This window comes from Poecilia latipinna, unplaced genomic scaffold (assembly GCF_001443285.1).
Source record: "Poecilia latipinna isolate Pla-1442-1.1 unplaced genomic scaffold, P_latipinna-1.0 Scaffold37, whole genome shotgun sequence".
Lineage (NCBI taxonomy): Eukaryota > Metazoa > Chordata > Actinopteri > Cyprinodontiformes > Poeciliidae > Poecilia > Poecilia latipinna.
The window spans coordinates 957667-981731 of record NW_015112653.1 but is presented as its reverse complement, the minus strand read 5'-3'; the positions used below and the strand labels follow the sequence as shown (position 1 = coordinate 981731).

General features: G+C 35.7%; 1 protein-coding gene across 7 annotated transcripts; it reads right to left on the bottom strand.

Moving 5' to 3' along the window:
* Nucleotides 1–712: 712 nt before the first annotated feature.
* Nucleotides 713–23813, bottom strand: LOC106955050 (muscleblind-like protein 2a). Of its 7 annotated transcripts, XM_015045022.1 has the most exons (10): nt 23558–23813; nt 18218–18773; nt 14498–14662; nt 14194–14400; nt 13829–14083; nt 11216–11269; nt 10706–10862; nt 7169–7204; nt 6514–6608; nt 5298–5382 (listed from the first exon to the last, which is right to left on the bottom strand). In XM_015045022.1, the coding sequence occupies exons 2-10, from the start codon at nt 18389–18391 to the stop codon at nt 5368–5370; spliced, it is 1158 nt and encodes a 385-aa protein (XP_014900508.1). In that variant the 5' UTR covers nt 18392–18773; nt 23558–23813; the 3' UTR covers nt 5298–5367. The 7 variants fall into 7 exon arrangements, with proteins under 7 accessions (XP_014900492.1, XP_014900502.1, XP_014900519.1 ...); XM_015045006.1 differs by lacking the exon at nt 6514–6608 and having other exon boundaries at nt 713–5382; XM_015045016.1 differs by lacking the exons at nt 6514–6608; nt 23558–23813 and adding an exon at nt 21826–21932 and having other exon boundaries at nt 713–5382.
* Nucleotides 23814–24065: the final 252 nt, after the last annotated feature.

Here is a 24065-nt window from a genome sequence, read left to right as displayed (position 1 = left end):
TTTGTTCCCAACATAGCAACATGTTAAAAAAACACACAGAAGAAAAAAGAAGCCATTTCTTCTTGTGTGTATTTGGGTCAATTGCTTCCCTAAAGGCACAAGAATTAAGCTAATCAGATAAACATTGTGAAGCTGGAAAGTATCTCAATGGAACGCACTTATGAAAGTGATTGTTCAAGATCTGGATTTCACAGTCTGCCCTGGTTCTTCCCAAAAAACTCTTCAAGGAGTTTTATAGTTGCCGGATTTTCCTGAGGTCCATGCAGGTTCCTCACATATGGCTTGATTGCTCTGTTGCAGCAGTGCAGAGTAACATCTTAGAAGTAGGAAAACCCATCAATAAAGAGGGGAAAAGAAGACAGAAAAATGATGTTATCAAAAGTGCTGATCGGTTGCCTTATGTTACAGTTGTAGAGGCATTTGCACCTGGAAGCTCATTTTTTGGGATACGTACATTTTGTCTTAAAAATTTAGAGCAAAATAGCAAAACAAATAGAAAATCTGAGCACAGCATGGAGCTCTAAAGATCACAAACTATATTAAATTTTTGGAAAATTCTGTATGGAAACTTTAAAAATATATAATTAACATGCCACTTAGCAGATAACCTTTGGAGTCCAAACTAAATTCTGATGATAATATTGATTTCTTTGGTCTGATATAGGGTCACAAACATTAAAATACAAGTATAAAAAAAACAGATTGCGCAGCATTGCATGTATATGACATTACTTTATTTGCAATATCTCAAATTTTACACAATTTTGAATTTACATGAACAAAACTGTCCACATGAAATGTATTATTATGCACAAACAACTCCCACCAGGATGCAACCTGATTTCACCAGAATGGCTGCATTAATAAGAGATGGCTAACTCTTTAAATGAATCATACACATTGCCAGGCTGATCAATCAAATAAACGTCAGGCATGTCAGTATGTCATTTGGGTTCGTCATACAATCTGCAACCACAACTCCAAACTTATTGAATATTAACAAAAACATCTGTCAAATTTATATCACTGAACAACGCAATAGTTTCAGAACAAATACAAACTCAGGATAGATCAAAGATAAGGCAAATATCACAAATAAATCCTCTTAGTCATTTGACAGTTGCCAAAGTGCTGAAGAGAGGCGTTTCTTTCAGTAAGACTGAACATTCTTAATGTCCGAATCCTCGTGTCTTAAATATCCAACCCTGAAACAGCCTCATGCGTATTCCTGCTAAGCTCTTAGTCCGTAAAAGTAACACAAATATTCAGAAATGTGCTTTACATTTGAAAGTTGAATAAAAAGAAAAGAAAATCTCATATCCACAGCTAGTGACAAACTGAAGTTAAAAGGAATCATACTTTAAAATTGAATACAGCTGCTGAACTATTAATGCTTCAACACTGAATAGAGCAGTGTGTAAGAAATGCACTCACATCAGGGACTTTATATAAGATTTGAGATTCTCAATTAAAAGGGATGGGTAGATTTTTACTCATTATATTCTTACTTTTAGAGACACTAGTAAGGTCTTGGGTTAGCTAATTTGGCTACGTATGCAGAAAGTTTTAGTGTTTTGGTCCACTGTAAATTGTTTGGTTCTGTAAATAAATTTACATATGCAGTTCCTTCCAAAAGTATTCACTTTTGTTGCATTACCAGTACAAGCTTCATAGTATTTTCATGGTTTTTATCTAAGAGACAAAGACAAAGTAGGGCATGATTGTGAAGGGATGCAGATTTTCACGCAGATTTAAGTCTGGACTTTGACTGGGACACATGAATCTTGCGATAATCACTTGACTGTAGCTCTGGCTGTATGTTGAAAGTTACTATGTCCTGCTAGAAAGTGAACTCAACTTTAATCTCAAACCCTTTCCAGCATCCAACAGCGTTTCTTCCAGGATTACCCTCTATTTAGTTCATCGCATCTTCATTTGAACTCAGACCAGCATCCTCTCAGCTTAATGCTGCCATGACAATGTTTCAAAAGTAGACTGTATGTCCAGGGCATTAGAATCCTTTTTCACAAAAAAAAATTATTTTGTAAACCACAATAAACCACAAACCAAGTTAAGAACGTAGCTTTTGAAAAACAAGAGGAAAATGATTGTCCAACATCCGTTCTAAGCATTTAAACACATTGGGGAAGTGACACTTCACTAATTTTGTCCTTTTTCATGCATAAATGCTACTGAAGAGTCTACCCTTGGCTGACAGCCAGTGATCTATCCCATCTCTGTGCTCTCCAGCACGAACGCTCCGGGGTGTGTTGATACCAAGAAATGATGTGAGTGAAGTGATTGCTGTAAATCGCTACATCACCCTTTGAGTCAGAAAGCTGGCTCACTCCTACACATGTCAGCTGACAGGGAGCAGTGACAACTTTCTGCTGTATCCCAGAGGCGTAACAGTGAGTGGACTGCAGACCCCCACATGCCATTCTGGTCTTTTTACCCTACAGACAACCAAAAGGTGTCACAGCACGGCTTGAGTTGTTTCATGGGGGACTCTGGTTTTCTGCCACACATACAACTTTGGACGTAAGCCAAATGGTTACATTTCTTCCACATTTTAGCTATGTGCCATACTTGCTTTGTAACAAACTTCAAACTGTACTTTTTATGTCTTTCCACTCTTTGTCACTCTTACTTGAAGGCCAGATTTGCAAAGTGAAACATTAGGAGTTGCGTTGTCAAGATTCTCCCACTGAGGTCTTTGCAGATCCAAAGATATGAAACTTAGGAGGCCTAATTGTTACTGTTACAGTTTCTTTAGGCAGACCAGAGCTTAAAAACAACTGCTTTCCATATGCTTTTGATCTGATGTTAAAATAAATCAAAATCATGTATCCTTTTATGACCACTTTGTCTTTGTTTATTAAATACCTGTAAAATACTGAAGTTTGTGGCTTTTTAGAACAAGAAAATTAAGAAATTTCAAGGGGTATGCATAATTTTGCAAAGTTTTCAATCACTTTAATTCCTGACATCCAATTAAATATCTTAGTTTCTTTATTACACATTTTATTATTCTAATCTTGTGAAGATCTTTCTGAACCAACTCATATGACATACTCGCGTGAAGCACTTTGTAACATTTTAAACGAAAGTGCTATACAAACAATCTGAATAGTCTCATTAAATCACAAGCTGTTTTAGTTTCAGACCTTTGTACAAGTGGTACAATGCACTTCTGCACATAACAAGCAACTTAACGGCCTTGTTTATACAGACATTCGTTGTCTCTTACAGGTAACAAGGCAGTGACGAGGACTGTATGTTCTCAGTTTCTTCTTTGTCCTGATTCTTTTATTGTAATAGGCTAAAACTACAAGTCAAGGTTTTTAAGGAACTGAACAGATCCAAAGTCAGTTTAATAAATTACATTCATCATAAAATATAATAGGATACATTTTTAAGTGTCCTAAAACTAGCAAAATATCCATATGTACTTATTTTAGTATCAACTAATGAAGTGTAAAATGATTCAAAGATGGTAAACAAACACAGAATCGCCAAAAGTTTGTAAGACACAGAACTAAAAGATGGAATAGAAAATACAAATATACAAGAGAGAAATTATTCTCTTAAAAGAAACAAATGACAGTCTGGCTGCTGTGATGGTTTAACCACACAAGTACATTTCACCAAAACAATTTTTACTTCTGAAATTCTATCAAACCAAAAAGTATTTTAACATAGTTTTTAACAATATAATTTTTAAACCTGGATATTAGGTCCTATGCACAGTATACACCAGTTTGAACGTCTGTGAGAAATTTAGTCAAGGACAAAACCTTATTTGAATTTCGAGAAAATACTAATGCACTGACATTGCACTGCAAACTACGCATGGAAATCTATCTCAAACATCAGTGACTTAATTAGTACATTACCAAAGTGATTTGCACACAAAACTTTTGAAGTATTCTCAGATGTCATTGCATGTACAATTCAGTAGCACTATAAAATACAGCCTGCACTTCACTGGATTTAGAGGTTACTTTGGAGGAACGCAGAGGTCGTCCTTTCCTAAAAACTTGACACTTTCCTGGAACTTTCCAAGTTTTCTTTTCAGGAACCGACACGAAGCTTGCTAGGTACTTCCTGGAACATACTGAATGTTTTCATGAGGCAGGTTGTATTTATGAGGTGGGTTGTATCTGGGTACTTATAAGGTACATAGGACTGATTTGAGACATAGTAAGTTCAAGAAAAGTCACTTCACAATGCTGTTCCTTTTCTATAGGAACTCAGTAAGTTTTGAGAAAGTAACTAATATGATTCAGGAAAGTTCCAGGAACTCAAAGTAAGCTCTAAGTTCAGAGAAAGTAACTTCTATACTTTTGTGAAAATATGGACTGTGTTTTGCAATTCTACCTACGATTGTTTAGGCACTTGTAACATTCAAACAAAACAGTTCTGACAATGTTCACACAACAACTTTAGTTTAAATATTAGCAGTTGTATTCCAAGCAATCTCTCATGTCTGTAGCCGCTCTTCCTATAGTTTAAACCATATCTTCTAAGCATCTTACTTGTAATATGAAGTTTATATTGTTAAAAGGACATAATGTTTTATGAGTGGGTCTACTATTTGACATCAGATGAATTATACAGCATTTCCTCTCAGCATAGAGCCTGTCTATGCAATGCAAAGGCACACCAGAAGGTGGAGCACTGATCCAGTTCTCTGGGGATCTCTCTGAGCATTTTAAAGGGATGTCCATAAGCCAGCTATCATTTTACACAACATGAGGTTCAAAGTTAGAATAAGTGCTTTCCACTGGTTTGCTAAATATATTTAAATCTGGCACTATGAAATTGTCATAAAAAAAAACAAACTTTAATTAAATAGCACATTCAAGAAGATAAAAGTAATCTGCAATATAGGACCAACCTGACATTTCTGTGACCAAACTCAATGTTTTCAACCATAAATATCTATATACTTAAATGGTTTATAAGTAAGAACTCTATTAATTGTGTTAAGATTAGTTCAAAAGAAGATTTTTATATTGTATTTACACTGTTTTGTCTGCCGTTTGTGACTTCTCTAGTTGTAGTGCCTTTTTAACAGACCAGGTTACTGTACAATGTGTATAACGAGACAAAATGCTTTCATCCTTGACTTCAACAGAACCGGCAAAGGGGGGGGAACGCATCACGAAAAATTATTGAAAATGCATTGAACACAGGCGTAAAAGCGTGCACTTACAGCAAATGCAAAGTAACCCTCATTTCAGTAGCAACTTTATTAACATGCAGGTTGTTGTATGCTGTGTGTGATGCTAGTAGACTGTTTGTACGGAGGTTGAAAAAGACCTTTAACTGCTGCGACGTGGCACTGACGTCTGTTTCTGATGGTTACTTGAGGATGATCTGTTCCAAAAGCAGAAGAATAGTTTCAAACAACAGGTTTTTAAATTTTTTTTTTTTCTTAGCAGTACAACACTTTTTAAATGTTCCTCAACATTTAAAAATGTTAAATGTTGAGGAACATTTAACATTCCTCAACAACAGAATCCTGCATTTTAGAGGACTCTGTACCCTGAACCAAAAATAAAGAAAAGCCTGTTTCAAAGAGCTGGTTGCTTTCATCTGCAACACAAAATTAAAGGCAATTATTTTCACTGTATTTATTCCACAAATGTATTGAGATAAAAAAAAAAATGGGGGAAATAAATAGAAGTGAAAAATATTGAATATGACACCATTTTAAAATATTTTATACTGTTGACAGGTGAAACACAATGATGATCCAAACACATATCCAAACTAGTTTTGATTGGCCATTTTGAAAATGCATGGACTATGGATCAGTGCGGGTGTATGCATATATTAGACCCTGTTTGTAGGAAGTACAATACAACTTTCGTTGGTCAGAGAAATAAAATCCTACTTGTGCTCTAATATCTTATTTTTGAATAACATGTTTTATGTCGTGTCTGTCCACCCAAAACAAATTACTGTTAAAATGTGCCATTAAAAGCCAAAAATATAACATGACATCGATGCTGTTGATGAGTGTGTGTAAATTTCTGTCTGTAACTGCACATTAAATAAGATTTTGAGTAAAAAAGAAGGACTACTATACTGTTATTATTATTCCTTTTGGCTTCACTCTTCGCAAAGTTACTGCAGGAGTCACAAAAAAATCTCAGTAAAAATGTAATAAACATATCATGCTCACAAACAGGACATTTACTTCTTAATATAGCCTCTTGCTGCCGTTTAAGTCTTAAAAAGACGACACTGAACAAAGCACAAAACATGCAATAAAAAAATAAATACAACACTGTTAAGATTTCTTAAGAGGTGTTGTCTATAGTAAGGGAAAGGAATGAAATGCAGCCTAGCAGTTCTGCTGAAGGTCTACAGGTACATGAAGCTTTATGGCTGTAAAGCAAGCATGGCATCCCAATGCTGATGAAGCAACTCCCCTGATTTAAAGATGAAGCACTGATACAGAGCTCAAGGATTTACCACAGAAAGCTTTAAAAAGGAGCAAACCTGATTGGCTGGTGCTGTTGCTGCGTAGGGGACACTTGTGGCAGGAGTGGCTGCTGCAGAGACAGTAGCAGGCGTAGCACTGTACATCATGGGGACTTTTTCAGGAGGGGAACCATGGAAGCAATGAAAAGGGAGGTGGAGCGTTATGGTAACCATAGCAATGTTTCTCGTTCTCTGGCCAAGCAAATATACAATGAAAGTAGCGGCAAGCCATCATTGGGTTAGACCAGCAGATGGCATGTGATCACACGGCAAAGCAAGACAGCAAGGGAAAACATAAAAGGAGCGCTAATAAGAAATCTAATTAGGAAATTTGCTCAGAAATTGACAAATACCACAAGTGCACAGATGTATATAAAAAAATACTTAAAATTTTTAAACTTTTAAATGTCAGGAATGCTGAACAAATTTCCTAATTCTTCAGCATAGAAAACCTACAAACAGTGATGGAGTTTCAAAAATAACCATTTGGAATAAAAGAGGAAATTTTATACCCAAGGTTTTTATGATCAGAAAAGCACAAAGAATGTGCCATAAGAACTCGTGTTTCAATAAACAATGACGTTTTGGTTTTCTGGTGCTGTAAACAAATTATTTAATCTTTGTGTTATCTGTCGACTGGAGAACACAGTTTGAAGAAGATGAAATAACATACCAATGTTGTTAGCAGGAGTCATGCACAAGACAGAACCTGTGTGATTACAAAATGGGAAGAACAAACTCAGTTTAACCAACACATTAACATCAGTTTACACTGTTTAGTAAACAAACAAGAAAGCATAGGAAATACAGTTCATGTATTTATGTGTTTTATTTGTCATGCTGTAAATAAAACACCCAGATACAGTTTTGATTATCTCATTTCCAATATATTTAAAGCTTATTTTGCTTAAAATGTTCTGCATTTATTTGGGTAACGTCCCTCTGCAGCTCGGTTCTCCATGTCATCAAACAAAATGTGTTTACTTGTATATTATGTTACATAAGACGTGTTTTGAACAAGTTCCTAGATCTGAGTTGGAAATAAAATAGGATAGCTACCAGTGTTGGAATTTCTTGAATGACAGCCAAAAAGTTCAGTATCCAATGTGAGGGATGAGAGCATCAAGTTAAAGTTGCAGAAATGAACAGTTTTACTTTTATTAGTATCACATTAAATCAGTCATATTGCCTAATGTCCATATCTGAAAATGCTCTTTTACTGTTTGAATCCATAGAGGATATCCTATCGAGTTGTTAGCAATAGTTAGCACCATAATGAGAAAAGTCTGATTATTCATGTTGTTATCATTGTGTTCAATTGAGCATACAGATTTCCGATCATCATGTTCAAAGTAAGCAAAACCAAACAGGATGGTTTGCAGCAGTAATTGTTACTATATCTACATCAAACACTAATAAGATTTCCATTGTTAGAACCATTCATATAAGTGATATCAAAGTAACACAGGAAATACAAACATTTTTAGGTGCTTCATATTTTCTTCTTATAGCAATTTGTTGATCCCTGCTTATTACTTTTAACTAAAACCTCTTGGCTGCCAGCTAAAAATGCCAAATATTCTGCTGTTGGCTCCAAAAGCAAACAAGAGTCATCATGTCCTCACAGCAATAAAACAAACTTTGTTGACTGATGATGGTACTGTTCCTTAATAACAGAAAAAATGGCACTGTATTGCAGACCTACTATAATTTAATCTAGATTTCCATTAAGCATCCCAGAATATGTGGATGTTTGCAAAAAGAGTTTAAGAAATAGAAAAAACCCGTAAGACCAACAAAAAACCACCAAAAAAGACTCACTGTGGGCTTTTGTCACCTTTGCCAGCTAAACTTTGTATTTATTTACCAGCTCTTCATAAGCCCAGGTCCTTTTTTTAGCTGCTCCAAGGTCTTTTGGTCTGTTTTTGAAGTAATATTGCATGCCCACACTGCTATGTTGTATACTTTGTTCTGAACTAATCAAAAGGCATGGCTGAGATGCACATCTCTTGGTTTTAATATGTTTTCAATGGGGACTGCACAGTTTGACAGTGGGGCAAACCTAATGAAACATGAACTGCTGGGATGATAGCCAGTTGTGATGAACGCTTATTACCTTTCCAGATGGAGGGGCGGCAACATTTGATTCTCTGAGATCACCGTTAATGGCATTTCTCCTTGGCATTGCACTAACACATACTGTACATAATCCAGAGGAACAAACTCCTAAAATATCTACTTTTAAACAGCACTGGATTACGTTATTTGATCGACTGCACTGCTAATACCATCCTGATGTCTGTTTGAGTACATTTAGTTTATTTTACAAACTGATTTTGGGTGTTTACTGAGTTAACATCACATGAAATTGAATATTTTTTATGTCCTGGTGTTTAAATACTTACAGCTGAAATAGATAATGTTCCCCATATTTTTATCACGGGGTTTCACGTTAAAGTAAATATCTCAAAGTAATTCATTTTTAATGTTCAATGGAAAAAAAAAAATCAAACATTTTGGAAAACAAATGTCTTTTTTCCTCCTTTTGAAAAAGAGTTGCGGAGATTGAGAAGGTGAAACAGAAAACAACAATCCCTTCTGACATCCTGCAGATGTAACTTATAACATAGCTGACAGGCTGCTGCAACAACAATTTTAGTCAATATTTTTTGGATTTGGTAGAAAAATGACAGCTTATTAACTTGGCCCTGCCTCTTGCCATTTTCTCTTCCATACACACAACTACTACTGGTTTTGCTCCTTTATCAAAGTATTGATTTTTGTTAATAAAAATCTTTGTTTCTGTAACCTAGTGTTACAAAAATGAACTTTAAAGTCATAAGTATCTCAGTATCTAAAGTTAAATATTTTGCTCAGAAAAAGGCCTATTGAAATCATAGCAAATGCTAATAAAACTCAAGAACAGTTTTTTTATTTGTCAAAAAAAAAATAAAAAATAAACCTTGAATCCTTTTGGAAAAACTTGATATATTAGACCCCTTTATTCCCAATATGACCTGCAAATGCATTCTTAGGTTTGAAAGACCATGTAAAGTGTTTTTGACATCATGGAATCACTGAAACCCAGAAATGAGATACACAGTGCCTTCAATCGTCACTGTATTGACCTGGGATTTTATGTGAGCAACACTAGCAGCACATAATTGAAGTGTAGGAGAAAAAATGATATGAGGTGTTGCAAATTATTCATTAAAAAAATAAAATCAAGGTGTAGCAAGCAATCCAGAGCAGTCAACTGCTTTAAAAAATTACTATGAAATCAAATCAGTCTGATGTGACTTTGATCCATTTCAGGAGTTAAATTAATAAACAGACTTTCTATATAATTTAATCTCAATAAAAAAATCAGATTGAAAGCTGTACAGGTTTGCTCGGTGCATAATAGTCAAACAGCATCTTGGAGATCAAAGATTAGCTAAACAGATTAAGTTATAGAAAAGTTAAAGCAAAGTTATGTTTCAAAACAATATCCCAAGCTTTAAGCATCTCACAGCTCTCTGTTCAGTCCAGCATGAAAAATTACTATTGCATGACTGCAAAAATATTGAATTGCAGGTGTCATTACAGGTTTAATGTGAGCAGTATTGCCATTGCAAAGGATATATCGAATGCAAATTTGCTGTACTATTATAGGTATTCACATTCCAAAAGCCAAAAATATATTTGATCCGATGGAAAGACTTTCAAAGGTTCATGGTAATTCTGAAGGAGCTGCAGAGATTCACAGCTCAGGTATAAAAATCTACAGAGAGAAAAATCAATTTTGACTCAATTGGAATATGAGCCAAATGGCAGAAAACAAGCACTACGCATCACTGTGAACACACCAACCCCAGTGAAACACAACCACGCTTTGGGGATCCTCTTATTTAATTAGGATGGAAAGCTGATCAGACATTCAGTCAGACTTATAAGTATCCTAGCCGAGCCAAAGCTCAGACCTTCAGAACTATCTGAATATCTGTGCAAAAATGCTCCCATCCAATCTGACTGAGCTGGAGTAAAACTCATACCATGCTTGTGACACCTTAATGTGTTGATTTATCACATAAACTCAAAACAATACACTTTAAATATTGTGGTTGCAATGTTCCAAACTGTGAAAAGATTTAACGTATGAAATTTGCAAGGCACTGCATCTAAAGCATGTTAATAAAAGTTGTATTAACGTCTCTGATAAGAAGCTCACCTGCAGGATAAAATGCTGCCATAGCCTGCTGCAACTGTGAATTAGCCATAGCCTGCTGGTAGTGCAATAAACTGGGTGAAAGGAGAGAGCTGGCCCAGCTGCTCTTCTCCAGGGCTGGTCTCTTTGGTAGGGGCTGCAGGACGCTGGGTGGGAAGGCCTGAAAAGTGACAGAAAGACATGTGAAGCCTTATAAATCCTCTCTCGTTGTGTTCAACTATAATGTCTGCTCTGAAATTGCTAAAGAGTTCATATTTATATTCAAAACAATAATAAAAGATGGGGAAAAACAACCACAGTTGAAGCCTCAAGTTATGATGAGGATAAAATATTAACAAAAACAAAGAACAAATTTGGTTGTTTAAGCATTTACTGATGGTGGCTGTGCACAGATAAGATGCTACATGAAGAAGCTGTAAATCACAAATGACAAAAATAAAAAAAGTTTTTTTTTTTTTTTTTTTTTTTTTAAATGACACAACAGCTACATGCAAAGCAAAAGGTGAAAAGTACCAGGTCTACAGCTGCCTCGAGGGGTCGCTTCATTGCTTTGGCGGTCGACTGAGTCTTTTAATAGCAGGCAGCGAGCACATGATGGCAGTGGGCCAATGGGGTTCAAGCGCATTAACATACAGGTAACAGCAAGAAGAGGTGCATCATGGAGGACAGCATTGTGGGAAGGTGAGAGGAGGGGGGAAACAAAAACAAAATAATCTGAATGCAGTATACCACATAAATATTCATGCACAGTAACAAAAACATATTCTAGGGTGACTAAATGATTAAAAAAACACTAAGTCAATTTGTTTTAATGAGTAGATTTAGCAAAGATTTACTATGATTACGTGTAAATACATATACCCTCAAAATGCACTTGATAGATTTCACTAGATTAGCTCAGAGGAGGTTAATATAATCAAAATGTAGTAAAATTAGTGGAGATTTGCACGAATAGCAGAGTTTTAGACCTATTATGCCGATCTTATGGCTCTGAGAGAGGGATATAAATGAAAAAACACAGCAGGCACTGAAAATGTTACTGTTAAATGAAAGATGACTTGGTTTTATGAGAGCCAGCCCAAAGAAGTGCCACAAATCAACAGATGAAACATGCGTCCAGCGTCATAAAGCACAGAGTGGAGCTCCATTTACTGCATTTACTGCAAAGCTTTGGGTGGAATGATGGATGCCTCCTTTACATAAAAGTACATTAAAAGAATATAACTGCTTTTGAGAGTAAAAAAATGAAGTCTATTAAAACAAATATAGCAAATATATGCATAATGATGACAGTGAACCAAAACAAGACAGCTCTTTAGTGTCTCATTGCTTTGAAAAACTACATAAACTCTTGTATATGTCGTATATCATCTTGGAATCATCTGCACTCTTCTCCTGACTAATACGCTCATGCAAATAGACCCTTTTGATTCTGTCTAACTTTAACTTGAGATAAAAAAAAAATGCAAATTAGAAATGTTAGAAAAATACCACATTCCTGGATAGTCTGACTCACTGTTATGATGCAGATGTGAACTCAGGAAGAGTGAATAATAAAAAAAATCAACCAAAATGTGCATTTTTGCTGAAGTTTGTGCAAATAGTTTTTTACACAGTTCTTTTTTATATATTAGTTTTCTATTAATTGTTTACCTTTAAGAAAAATCAAGTAAAAAAGTTTAGACAGGTTGTTTACATAAGAAACTGGGATTTAGGAGAAGCGTGTTTAGGATCCACCGTACACTACATGACTGTACTGACTAAGCCTTTGCAGATGGCTATCAAGAAATACACATGCTCTAAATTTAGCATTGCGATGGAAAACAAAGTAGCTGTTATTATACTGGAAAGCTGTTATTATATCCAATCATGGTTCCACAGTATCTTCTGCAACAAAAGTGATACTTCTTTAAGCCTCGGAAATGCTGCTATGTGATTTTCTTTTCTTCACCAATGTAAAGAGAAAACACTATTTACTTTTGCATGACAAAAACAATAATTTTGTCACTATAAGGTTTGTTTACAACTTGATGTTCTTTTAGCTCATGAAAAAATATTAAAACTTTCTTTGGCTTATTTATGGGGAATAGAAGAAATTCAAAAAGAGACCAGGAAACGTTGACATAATGAAATGGCAACAAAGTCCACATTTTAAAGACAGCACATCCTGACTATAGATAAAAATGCAAACGGATTTTTTTTTTGAAAATCTATCCTTTTATTTCCAGTTTATAATTTTATTACACGTTTGGTTGGCCTATCGCATAAAATGATAAAATACTTTGAAGTTAGAAGATAACAGGTTAAAATGTGAAAAAAAGTTTAATGAGTGTTATTGCTTTTGAAAGGCACTGCATATTCAGCTGGTGAGATTTTCATCAATTCTACCAATAAGATTCGCCTGCAGAAACACAAAACAATGATTTCAGTCAAAATTCAGTTTTTCTATTCAAGAATGCTGAATATTTTTGAGTTTTTTTTAAAAAACAGACTAATTTTAGTAACATGCGACATGTTATATTTGGATTTTTTTTCGCAGTGAAAACTTTTGCAGATGCTACACATCAGCTATGGCACGCATTCGACAAACATCTACTGAAAACAAAATTTAAACCGTTTAAACAATTTGACCTAACCGGTCCCATTCGAACACAACAACGAGTACTTTTGACTTCTGTGATGTGCATATGCTTATCATTATCTCTTTAGTGGATACTGACATATACATACATAATTACATTTTAGGTTTTGCAAAGCTTTTTTTGCTTAGATTTGATTTATTTTGTACTGGCTGTTCTTTTATTTAAGCAAATGTAACAAATTCCTTTTTTCCCTGTCTTATATGCGAACATATTTCTCAGTTAACAGAATGCAGCAGAGCATGCTGTGTAAATTGTGCAAGTGAGGTTGTCTGATGGCATATTGGAAGATGTTAACAATAATGCAGTGCATAACGGTCATGTTTTATGGTGCCATGTAGCAGGAGACTCGTATCAATTGCAAAGAGATTTTCAATTCAGATTTTCTTTGCTTGAACTACCGGATCTCACTGGCTGAGACGCAGCCTATATGCTGTCACACAGTGTGGAGGCGACTGATGAACTTGAGTAAGAGACTCTGTCTTACCATGGCTGCAGCTGTGACCTGGCCTGCCATCCCGGTCTGACTGACTTGCTGTTGACTGGATTTGATTTTGGCCTGCAAGTGTGCAGGCGGGTGAAAATACTTGCACTTCTCCCTGGAGCAGCGGCTCTTGATGTAGTCCATGCAAACAGTGACTGTATTATCGGTGGTGTCAATCATTGGGCTGTCAGTGGGATGAGCAAAGCGGCAGTCTGTCTCCCCTCTCGAGCAGTTGCCCCGCTGAAACTCCCGGCACACCTGAAAGAAGTTATTAAGATGGAGAAAGGAGTTTAGCTGCAGCCCATTACGAGCCCCAGAAGTATTAATGTGGTTTTATATTAAATTAAACTTCCCGGAGCTTTTAATACCTCTAATTTGTCTGCACGCGGCAGCTTCTGTGATGGAGAAGAGGAAGATGAGGAAGAGGAGGAGGAGGAACACTGGACCGTGACAGCTGAGCTGCCAGGGACAAGAACCGGGGTGCTGGAGAGGATGTCTGAGGGAATGAGACTCATTCCATGGTTCAAAGGGGTGATATATGACCCATAACCAAGACTGGTATTAGCGCCGAGTCCCTGTGGAGCAGAAGATGTTGACAATGACGGCAGAGGACCTGTGTTACATTTTAGTCACAAAATAAAAGTACATTGTGAGTCATTCTAAGGATCTCACCACAGGCTGCAGACTCGGTCCAGGAATCATCAGCTGCATCTGCTGAGCAAGCACAGCAGCGGCTGTCTTCTGCTGGATGAGGTTGTTGCGCCCATTTATCTCCAACTGGGTTTTCAGGTGAGAAGGAGGATGGAGGTACTTGCAGTTTTCTCTTGAGCATCTGCCCTACATTGGGAGAAAAGCCAGAAAGAAACTAAAAATAAACACAGGAGCTGTCAAATTTCCATTTGTATTCATCTTGTTAATGAATACAACTATTGATCTTTGACAAAAGAAACTATGCATTTAAAATACACTCATATAAAAGCATCACCCATTTTACTAAATGGTATAAAAATACTTCAATTATAATTGTTTAATAACTAAACACTAAGACATGTCAGGCATTATAGCAATATGACTAATACAACTGTAGAGCAGCTTTATTTAAAGCCAAAAAAAGGAATGTTTTAAATATGTCACATCTACTATCTCAGTGGTAAGTTTCAGAAGTGTTTCTGATGCATAGAAAAATGTCGTAGGTTCCTGAAACTCTCATATTACAACTTTTCATTGGTTTGTGTTACAAGTTGTATCAATATTTTTTTGACAAAAATATCCAATCATGTGCCACTTTGCATAGATTCTTGATCAACCTGCCTCATCCTTAGACAAGAAATTTATGCTCTGCAAACCTAACATTTCACCATACTAGGAAATAATTGGGCAGAGCATGTTAACATCAACATTAATGACATAAATAGCCACAGAAAGGCTTCCTAAAATTTGTCTGTTTGTTTGCTTGGTTGGTTGGATGGATGGATACATTCAGTTTTCTTTTCCAGTAATGTAGAGCAGCCAAATTTTTCTGAGTTGTTATTTTTAATGTAGATGTGAAATATGAAATTACATTTTTTCCTCAGTTTGAGTTTACAGAATTGTTTTAAGCATCTGTCTCTTAAATGCTTCGATGCATCTCCTAAAGCTGACGTGTAAAGTCATCAAAACAACAGGATAGGTTTTGCGCATCAACAACTCTGACAAGTCATGAGATACCAATGAGTCAAAATCAAAGCCTGAGCACATTCCTCTTACAGCAAGTTGGGTCTGTTAGGACACATTTGTGCAGCATCAATAGTAATTGCCTGGAATTTAACAAATTATATGGAGCATAGCGTGATGAAGACAGTTAAACATTACAAAAAAAGTATTGGTAAAAACATCTTCCTGGGTAGGCAAAGATGATTATTAGGAAAAAAAATGTGGTGGTTTAATATTATGTATCTTCCCTCAAAGCCAAATTTCAAAGTTTAGACTCAGTGGCTTAAAAGGAATCTTCACTTAATAATACATTCCTTCACTTGGTCAGTGCAAATTCTAGCGCTACAGTTCCCCTCAGTAAATCTATAGGAGTCAGTGGTTCATAACTCAAGTTCGAAAGTTTAACGTGGTGAAGAAAATCATACCTCAAGCATTTTTACAGCAGCAAGAACACCTTGCTGCCTAAAGAAGTAAAGTACCCAGAGAGATAGTTATTTATAGTCATTTGCTCTACAGACTTAAAATCAAAAAGCTTAAAGTATGGCTGCTAAGCATGCAAGACTGGAGAATATAAAATTCATTTTGCATTCATTTAAAGAGCTAGTTCCAAGTTCACAAGGTAACAATGAAGCAGAAAGAGCGGCTCTACAAAAATGACAAGTATTCACTTCAATGGCTGACCTCAGTAATTTAATGAACTCCACTCCACAAAAATTTTTTTTTTGCTAATATCTAAAGCTGATATTAAGAAGAATTAAAATAAAGTACAAAAACTCTTTTAAACACAAAGAGAACGTGACAAAATTACGTTAAAAAAGAAAAGAAAAAGTCTGTGGCTACATTTACAGATGTGTTTAAAATAATCTAAGTATTATTCCAATTCCCCTTTTCAGATAACAAAATAAGGGGTCTATACTTTCTGTTAATGCTTTTAGCCTCTCGACCATAAGGGCACATTGGAGCAGTTCATAAAAGTAAAAGGAAGAGCTCAAGCAAAGACTCAACATGAGAATAATCCCAGGAGCAAGCTGTACTGGACGTGCAACTAAACGTGTTAGAGTGGATTAAGGCAGAACCGGCTCCATACAGGCAAAGGGAGCAAGGATAAACTGGCTCTAATCCAATTGGATGTGAGATTAATTATTTTAAATATAACCAAATATAACAACATATGGCAGGTATTTTGTCTTTTTTAATGGAAAATTGCTTGATTGTTTGGGATTTTACATGATATTTGAGAGGACGGTGTTCTAATTTAGTGTGGTTTTGATTTTAAGTGTCTGGAAGTGTCGGCATCTTAATCCGGTGAGGGACTTTGAGAAATCTTCATTAGGGAAAATAAACACTGAAAATGGACAGGATTATTTCTGTATTATTAAAACCTTTAGGGGAAGATTATAATTACTTATCTTATTAAGTGTCAGTTGTTTGATCAGTGCTTTAAACTAAAGTCAACTAAGACCCTACATATTTATTACCACCTCTGATAAAGAAACTTCAATCTTTTATTGGATCAGTACAATCTCATTTTCCTGCAGTTCTATGACAGCAAACTTGGAATATTTTTATTTTACCTCACCTCCTTTTTCCTTTTTTTAACTTATAAATCTTCCTTTCTTCAATGGCGTGTTCTCTTATTGTTCCCATTTTGAATAACTGCAGAGGAATTGATCTGACTGTTTGACACCTCATGCAAACAGGAAATCAGATGGCAAATTAAACACTCCTACATATCTTTACCGACTTAACAAGGGTCAAATGAATAAAAGCTTTAAGGGGAATCCACATCAGAGTGCTGCACTGAAAAAGACTTTAGAAGGTCTCAGTTAATATGATGGACATATCTAACAACTGTTATGGAAAACTGCAAATTAAATTGCATTTAATGTAATAGAACAGGCGAATTGATCTCATTCTACTAGAAAAAACAGCCATTAAAAGTAGATATAAAGTATGAAAAAGCTTTAAATCTCGTTTAAGTTCAAGGTTTTTAAATGGTGTATTTAACTCAGCAACTATTAAAGCTACTGCAAATAGAAATATCAAAATGTTTCCATATTAAAGCAAACAAATGTGATAGTTTTACTTCAAATGGTGAGTTTTGGTAGCAAAGCAGTTGTTATGAATCACATCATTTCCAGTCAAATAATGTATTGGTTAGCCAATAGTGGCAGTGGCATAAGGTAAACATGAGACAAATATATGGGGGAATGTTTCTGCCATAATTCGAGAGCACACATTTTCAGTTTGAAAGCAGGACTTCATGTCTTTCTTCTCAAAACTTGTTATGCTTGTACTCAAAACTTCTGCTCTCTTTCAAATATTCAGTGTGCTTGCGAGTCATTTTCGGCTGGCCCTTGGAACAAAAAAGTACCGTCGCCTGGCAACCTCTCAGCCAATAGGATGAAAGTGTTGTACTGGATGTGTTTGTTTTCTTCTACTGGGTGTGCCTGTGTGGCTACTATTGATTGTAGCAACCTGCGCCGCTATCTATCTAGAATCTGTGCTCTCGAATTATGGCAGTAAAATTCCCCCATACAAATAGGTGAATGTTGACCATATACACTTAACAACATGACAGTTTACTATGTCCAGTAATTTGAATACAACTAACTGTTAATTCTGATATTTTTTCAATCAAACCTTTACGTTATGGGTGAGTTTCACTTTAGAATAAAGAATCAATGACATATATCTTACCTTCAAAGAATCAAAGCAGGCAATGACTCTTCCATTTTCCACCTGGCAGCTCTTGGGTGGATGTGCAAATTTGCATTCCTCATCACTGCGTGAACAGTTTCCCCGCTGAAACTGGCGACAGACTTCCAATGTCAGCCATTTGGTGTCTCTAACTGAAGACATATTTAGCGCCATGTCCAAGAGGTTTCACCACACAGTAAATGTTAAATGTCAACCCACGGTTCAAAGAAATCCCACAATAAAAGCTGGAGATTAATACAACATGTAAGTTTAAATGCAGCTTTGTTCTTTGCTTTGTTTCAAAGAATCCACGTCCAGATGTTATTTCAGCAAAACATTCTTAGGTCATTTTCTTCTCTCCGTTTCTGCTTCTTGTGGCTAAAGTTCAGTAATCTTCTTGGTGCTGAACGTGTGCAGACTTGCACCAAAAGGTTTGCTGTCGAGATTTCATATGTTAGTTCTTAGATTGGTCTTTAAAAACGGAGCATAGGCCAGCTATGACTGGGAACCAGCTTCAGACTGGGGTTGTCTTCTCAAAGGCACTTCTTTTGCTGATCTGAAAGGGAAAAAAACACAATTAAAGCTAAAATGCCTTCCAGTACAAGGTACAATATGCTTATTTAAAACATGCTTATTTAAAACTAATAATTTTAGGTCATTTTGAAAACTTTTTCAAATATTTTAATGTGGTTGTTTTGTTTGTGTTGTTTCATTTGCACTGTTGTTTCACTACAAAACAGTCAAATTAAAAAATGTTCATGTTCCTTCTTTTAATAAATAAAGGAAAAAGCTCACTAGTTACTCAATGAATAATTGATACTAAGAATTAGTCTTCTCTAGGTCTGTCTTAATAAGCAATGAATGAATTAGTAATAATTGTATAATAAATTTAAAACAAGCTCAATAATTTTCATTTGCATGATTTATCAATTTCCAAACTGATGTCAGAAGTCTTCAGTCTGGTGAATTGCTTTCAACTTTATTATTTGAACAACAATTTTGTTTACAGAGACTTCCTTTTTTTCTTTTTTGTAGTTTCAGTTGTTTTGTTTATTTATTTTGGACATATAAAATATATTCCAGTTCCAATCTTAAATGTTCATTATAAGTTAAAGTTTGTTGATCTTTGAGAATGTGTTCTTGCATTTTATCCCATTACCATGATGAAACTTGAAAATGACCGCAATGACCTCTGGGACAACTTATCGTCCAGCCAAATTTACTATTGTGACAAGCCTAGTCCCATCTGACATGAGGCAACGTATAGATTTCTCCTTTCACACTGAAATGTTTCAGATCAATAAACAAATACTGATATCAAACTAAACGTGTGAAACTTTTCCTAAAGGGATTTTCTGCTAGAGAGCAGATTTCCAGGTTCAATGAGATGTCGTTCAGTTTGTGAAGAACAAAAGCAGCATTCGGCCACAGGAACAATTTTGAGACACTTTAAGAGACTGGCAGTTGTCATCCATTCATTATTTTCTTTGCTTTGGTGTGTGATGCTTTGCTTTTTCAGATCGTCAGCCTACTTTATGTTAACAGACAGGCTTTAATTAGGTCATTTCTTGATGCCAATACTGAGTTTGAGAATAAAGCATTCTCCTTCTCTGGTCCCTCCACCTGGAACATGGTTCTGGTCAAACATGGGAAGTTCCAATTTTTAACAAAAATATTTGAAAACATGTCTGTACGCAATCAGAAAAAACTGCCCTGCTGATATTTTATGGAACTGATCTTCAGAAGAGTTTAGTGGATTGTATTATTACTGTTTTTATGTTTTGTTGTTGATGTAACTGGTCTCCCTTGCAAATGAGACAATGAGTCTCACAATGACAAAGGATTTATAATAATAATAATAATAATAATAATACAAGTTGTGCCTAGTGACACTGAACTCAGCGTTCCCAAATTATGACTAATCACAGTCATTATTGTTAATTGTTTATGAACAATTTAACAATCATTGTAAAAATGATGATTAATAAATGAAGTCATTGAAGGTCTGTCTGCACAAACAACAAAAGACAATTCATGAGACAAGAATCAGAAAATCCTATTTTTAACACCAAGGTATTCCAAGGTCTAGAAAAGTAATATTTAAAACAAAACAAATCTAATTACTCAACACATGAGTCCAAAGTCCTTTCAATGAGACACCAGAAACGGGTCTGTAGGGACCTGAAATGGCGCCACTCCAAATGTACAGCAACATACAACGCATACAAGATTAGGGTGATGGCCAAGAGTCGCCCAGTCCATCATCATGGATAAATCATTAAAATACCAGTGGGAATTTGTAAAAAATCTATTCAGGAAGTATAGGAAGGGTTAGACTGAAGATTTTTCCACTGATTATTCAGAAGGTATTGTTTATTTTCTACATGACATTTTCAGTAAAATGTTAACAATAACAGATTTATTTACAAACCTATTCTTATTTTACATCTTTACAAAGATGCCTATCTTTTTTCAGGTATACATTAGATATAATGAAATCATTTCAGTATGTAGGAATAATAGTTAATAAACATTTTATTTTATGAAACATTGAATCCATACAGAACTAAACCCATATTTAAATGTATTTGACATTTTCCATCCTAAACGAAAACACCTACAAAATACGCTCAAATTATGCTAGCTCTACTACAATTTATGCATCCACAAAGCGCCTCTCTAATTAAAGAAATGCTTAGCACAGTAATTATAAAAATCCAACTAAACATCGGTAATATTTTTTTCTCTTTGATCTTGCTCACAGCATTATTTAATTATCTTTTGAGAGAGATTACAAATATTATAATTTCTAACTTGACAAAGCTACACATTTCACCTACATAACAACAGATGTTTTTAGGCCACACTTCCTCATCAAACATTAGCTTGTTGAATGACGCGCACAAAGCCTCAGCTGTTTATCTGCTCGACCGTGTAGCTGAGTAGAGACATGACGATCAATTAATCAAAACCAGTGTGTGGATATTTCCGAGCTCCAATCTATAGTTGGCGTACACGTGTGCCAAACCTTTGGTTATTGTGCCATTCTACTTCAGCAATACATACTTTTCCTTGTACACTAAAGTTTAAAGGTCAAATGCGGCGCTCTTCCAGGTCTGTTGATAACATTACATGAACATCTAGCCAGAAATCCTGACTCCAAGTACACCACGCCTTATGCAGATAAGAGATAGTAACGAGAAACATAAACACCCGACACTGGAACAGGAAGAGAAACCAGAGTTAAATATGTACAGTAGATCTACGACGAAAGAGGTGGAAAATCTTGGTAGTTGATTGCACCATATGATTCACAATTATTTACTTCATGAACTTAAATCTTTGGTTTCTCCGTCAGAAGGAAAGATCGTGCTCAGACTTTAAGACAGACCTCTGATGTTCTTCCTCTTTCTTTTTAGCAACCGTCTGTGAAAAACCAAAGCATACAGCAGCAAATTCCTTTAGGCGCAAGTCAGGAAACGGGTCAAAAAAAGGCTGCCTCTCTCACTCCATGCAGCTCTAAACTGCTTTCTGAAGCTGATAATGAAAGCTAGGAGAACATTTTCAGCTGCCTGGTTGTTACAATCGTGACAGTTAAACACTCTTACCCTCTCCTTCCTGTCCCACCGACTCACAGACTAAAAACTGGATTTTTTTCCCCCCCAAACAGTCAAAACAAACTGTCTGCCAGGCTCTGACTAAAACATTTCCAGCCACCCCCTTCCTGTCTGTGTGCTGGGCTCTGGAAAGACCCTCCCAGTCTGAAACCGTCCAATAGGAACGTGGCAGCAGATCTGCAACTGGAAAAACTTCCTGCTAACCCACTTACACCTTTAGTATGACTACTGGAGACCCATATTTACGCATTGAAAGCACACAAAAAAAGCACTGGCTCGAATATTTTTAATATTCTAACATGATCTTAAAGTTAGTTACTTCGCAACCAGGCATGTGTCACAAACTGTATTTTAATTAAAGCCTATCTAAATTACAACTCTATAAAAGGCAAGCTTTAATTTCAGATAGGTTTATTTTTAGACTAATGTCAAAACCGTATGAAACTGTGTTGCTCTCTTATACATGTATGTATTATGTACGTATAAACTTTTGAAAAGGAAACCACATTAATGCCTCAGATTTTTTTTTTCATCCTGGTCTTGAAACTTTAATTTGTTTCAAAGCTTACAGTAAACTTTGACCATGTTTTGGATGATTTTTGTTTTATTCTTAGGCCACAAAGCAGTTCAAACATATAGTATGGTTCTACCTAGGATAAAAATATGGCTAATACATTTATATATATTTTTAAATTAGCTAAAATTAAATAAATACAACATAGTTTGTAACCTCATTAAATCATCTATTGCTGTCTTTCCCAAACTTTTTAAACTACAGAGGCCCACATTAGCAGTGGCAGTGACTTGTGATCTAACTAATGATTAAGTAAACATTTGCTACTTGTAATCCAAGGAAGTAGGTGGGTAGTTGTTATTAGTGGTGAGTCAGTAACTGTGGTCTTTGTTTAAGTCACTGGATTTGCAGTTAGAGGAGTGGCTGCACAATGAAACAGAGAGACAACTTTTCACTTCTTGATTTTTAATCTGTATAAACAAATGTAGTATTTAGAACAGAATATTCCCTTATTTCTCCCTTAGGACGGAAATTCCCAATTTGCAGCAGCAAAATTGAAAATCAAATGGAAGCAAGAGAGATATAGCCTACTCTTTAAAAACCACCACAAAAGCAATACTACAGCTATTACTACTTCTACTTCTACTACTACTACATCTACTACGAATAATAGTAGTAATAATAATAAATCCACAGCAGACTAGGATAAAACTGTGCAGTAAGGAATGAGAAGTAAATGTAAAGCTAACATCCATAAATATTTAAACGTATACTTCAAAGTTTTTTACTTACATAATTAGTAAAACTGCATGAACAGCCAACACATTGTATTTGATGGATTTATAACTATTTTAATCTCATATATCACATTTACCATAAATAAGCTTTCATAAAACAGTTTGGTTATACATTTTGACTTCTGAATTTGATCTTCACACCCTATACCGATTTGCGACCACGAGTGGGGCCCCGAACCCAACTTTGGGAACCGATAATCTATCTGACGCTATCTTCTATCACACCTTGTCATCAGCACAGATTGATGGTTGAAGGAAAGCAGTGATTTACATCCTTTTCCTCACCTAAAAATGATGCTTTTTGTACTTAGCTATCAACGTATATGCAGCACTGTCACTATAAAACACGATGGAGTACCTTAACTGTAATATTTATTAGCTTGTGTCAGCGCTAATGAGAGGATCTGCTTACCTCATCGTTAGGAAAGGATATCACGCAGCAGCAGCCAGGAGGACACACGGACAAAACGGCGACTGAACTAGCGGAAAACAAGATGTCAAGTGTCCCCGATATGTCTGTTCAACAGTCCGTCTAATTCCTGCCCTGCAACAAGAATTAAAGCTTGTCCGACCTAATTTCTTCCCCACTTTGCAGCGCTGCAAAGATTTAAGCAACAAGCTTTTGACAGCTTACTGTACGACCGTCATTTTAATGTAATGACGTAGTTTTCCGGGGTGAGCCGAACCGTAAATGAATAAAATACACCCTTATATTTGTCGTTTGAAGCCTGAAAGAATTAACCAGAGGTTATACTTACACATTATATACTTATCTTAAATATTTCTGACGCTATGATGCGAGTTAAGCATGGCAATTGTGTAAGGTGGGTGTGCTAGCACCCCCGTTAGCCCCCACAGAGTGGTACAGTCCACACGAATGCCAGCAGGCTAAAAGGGCAAGGTTTTGCTTGTTACCAAGG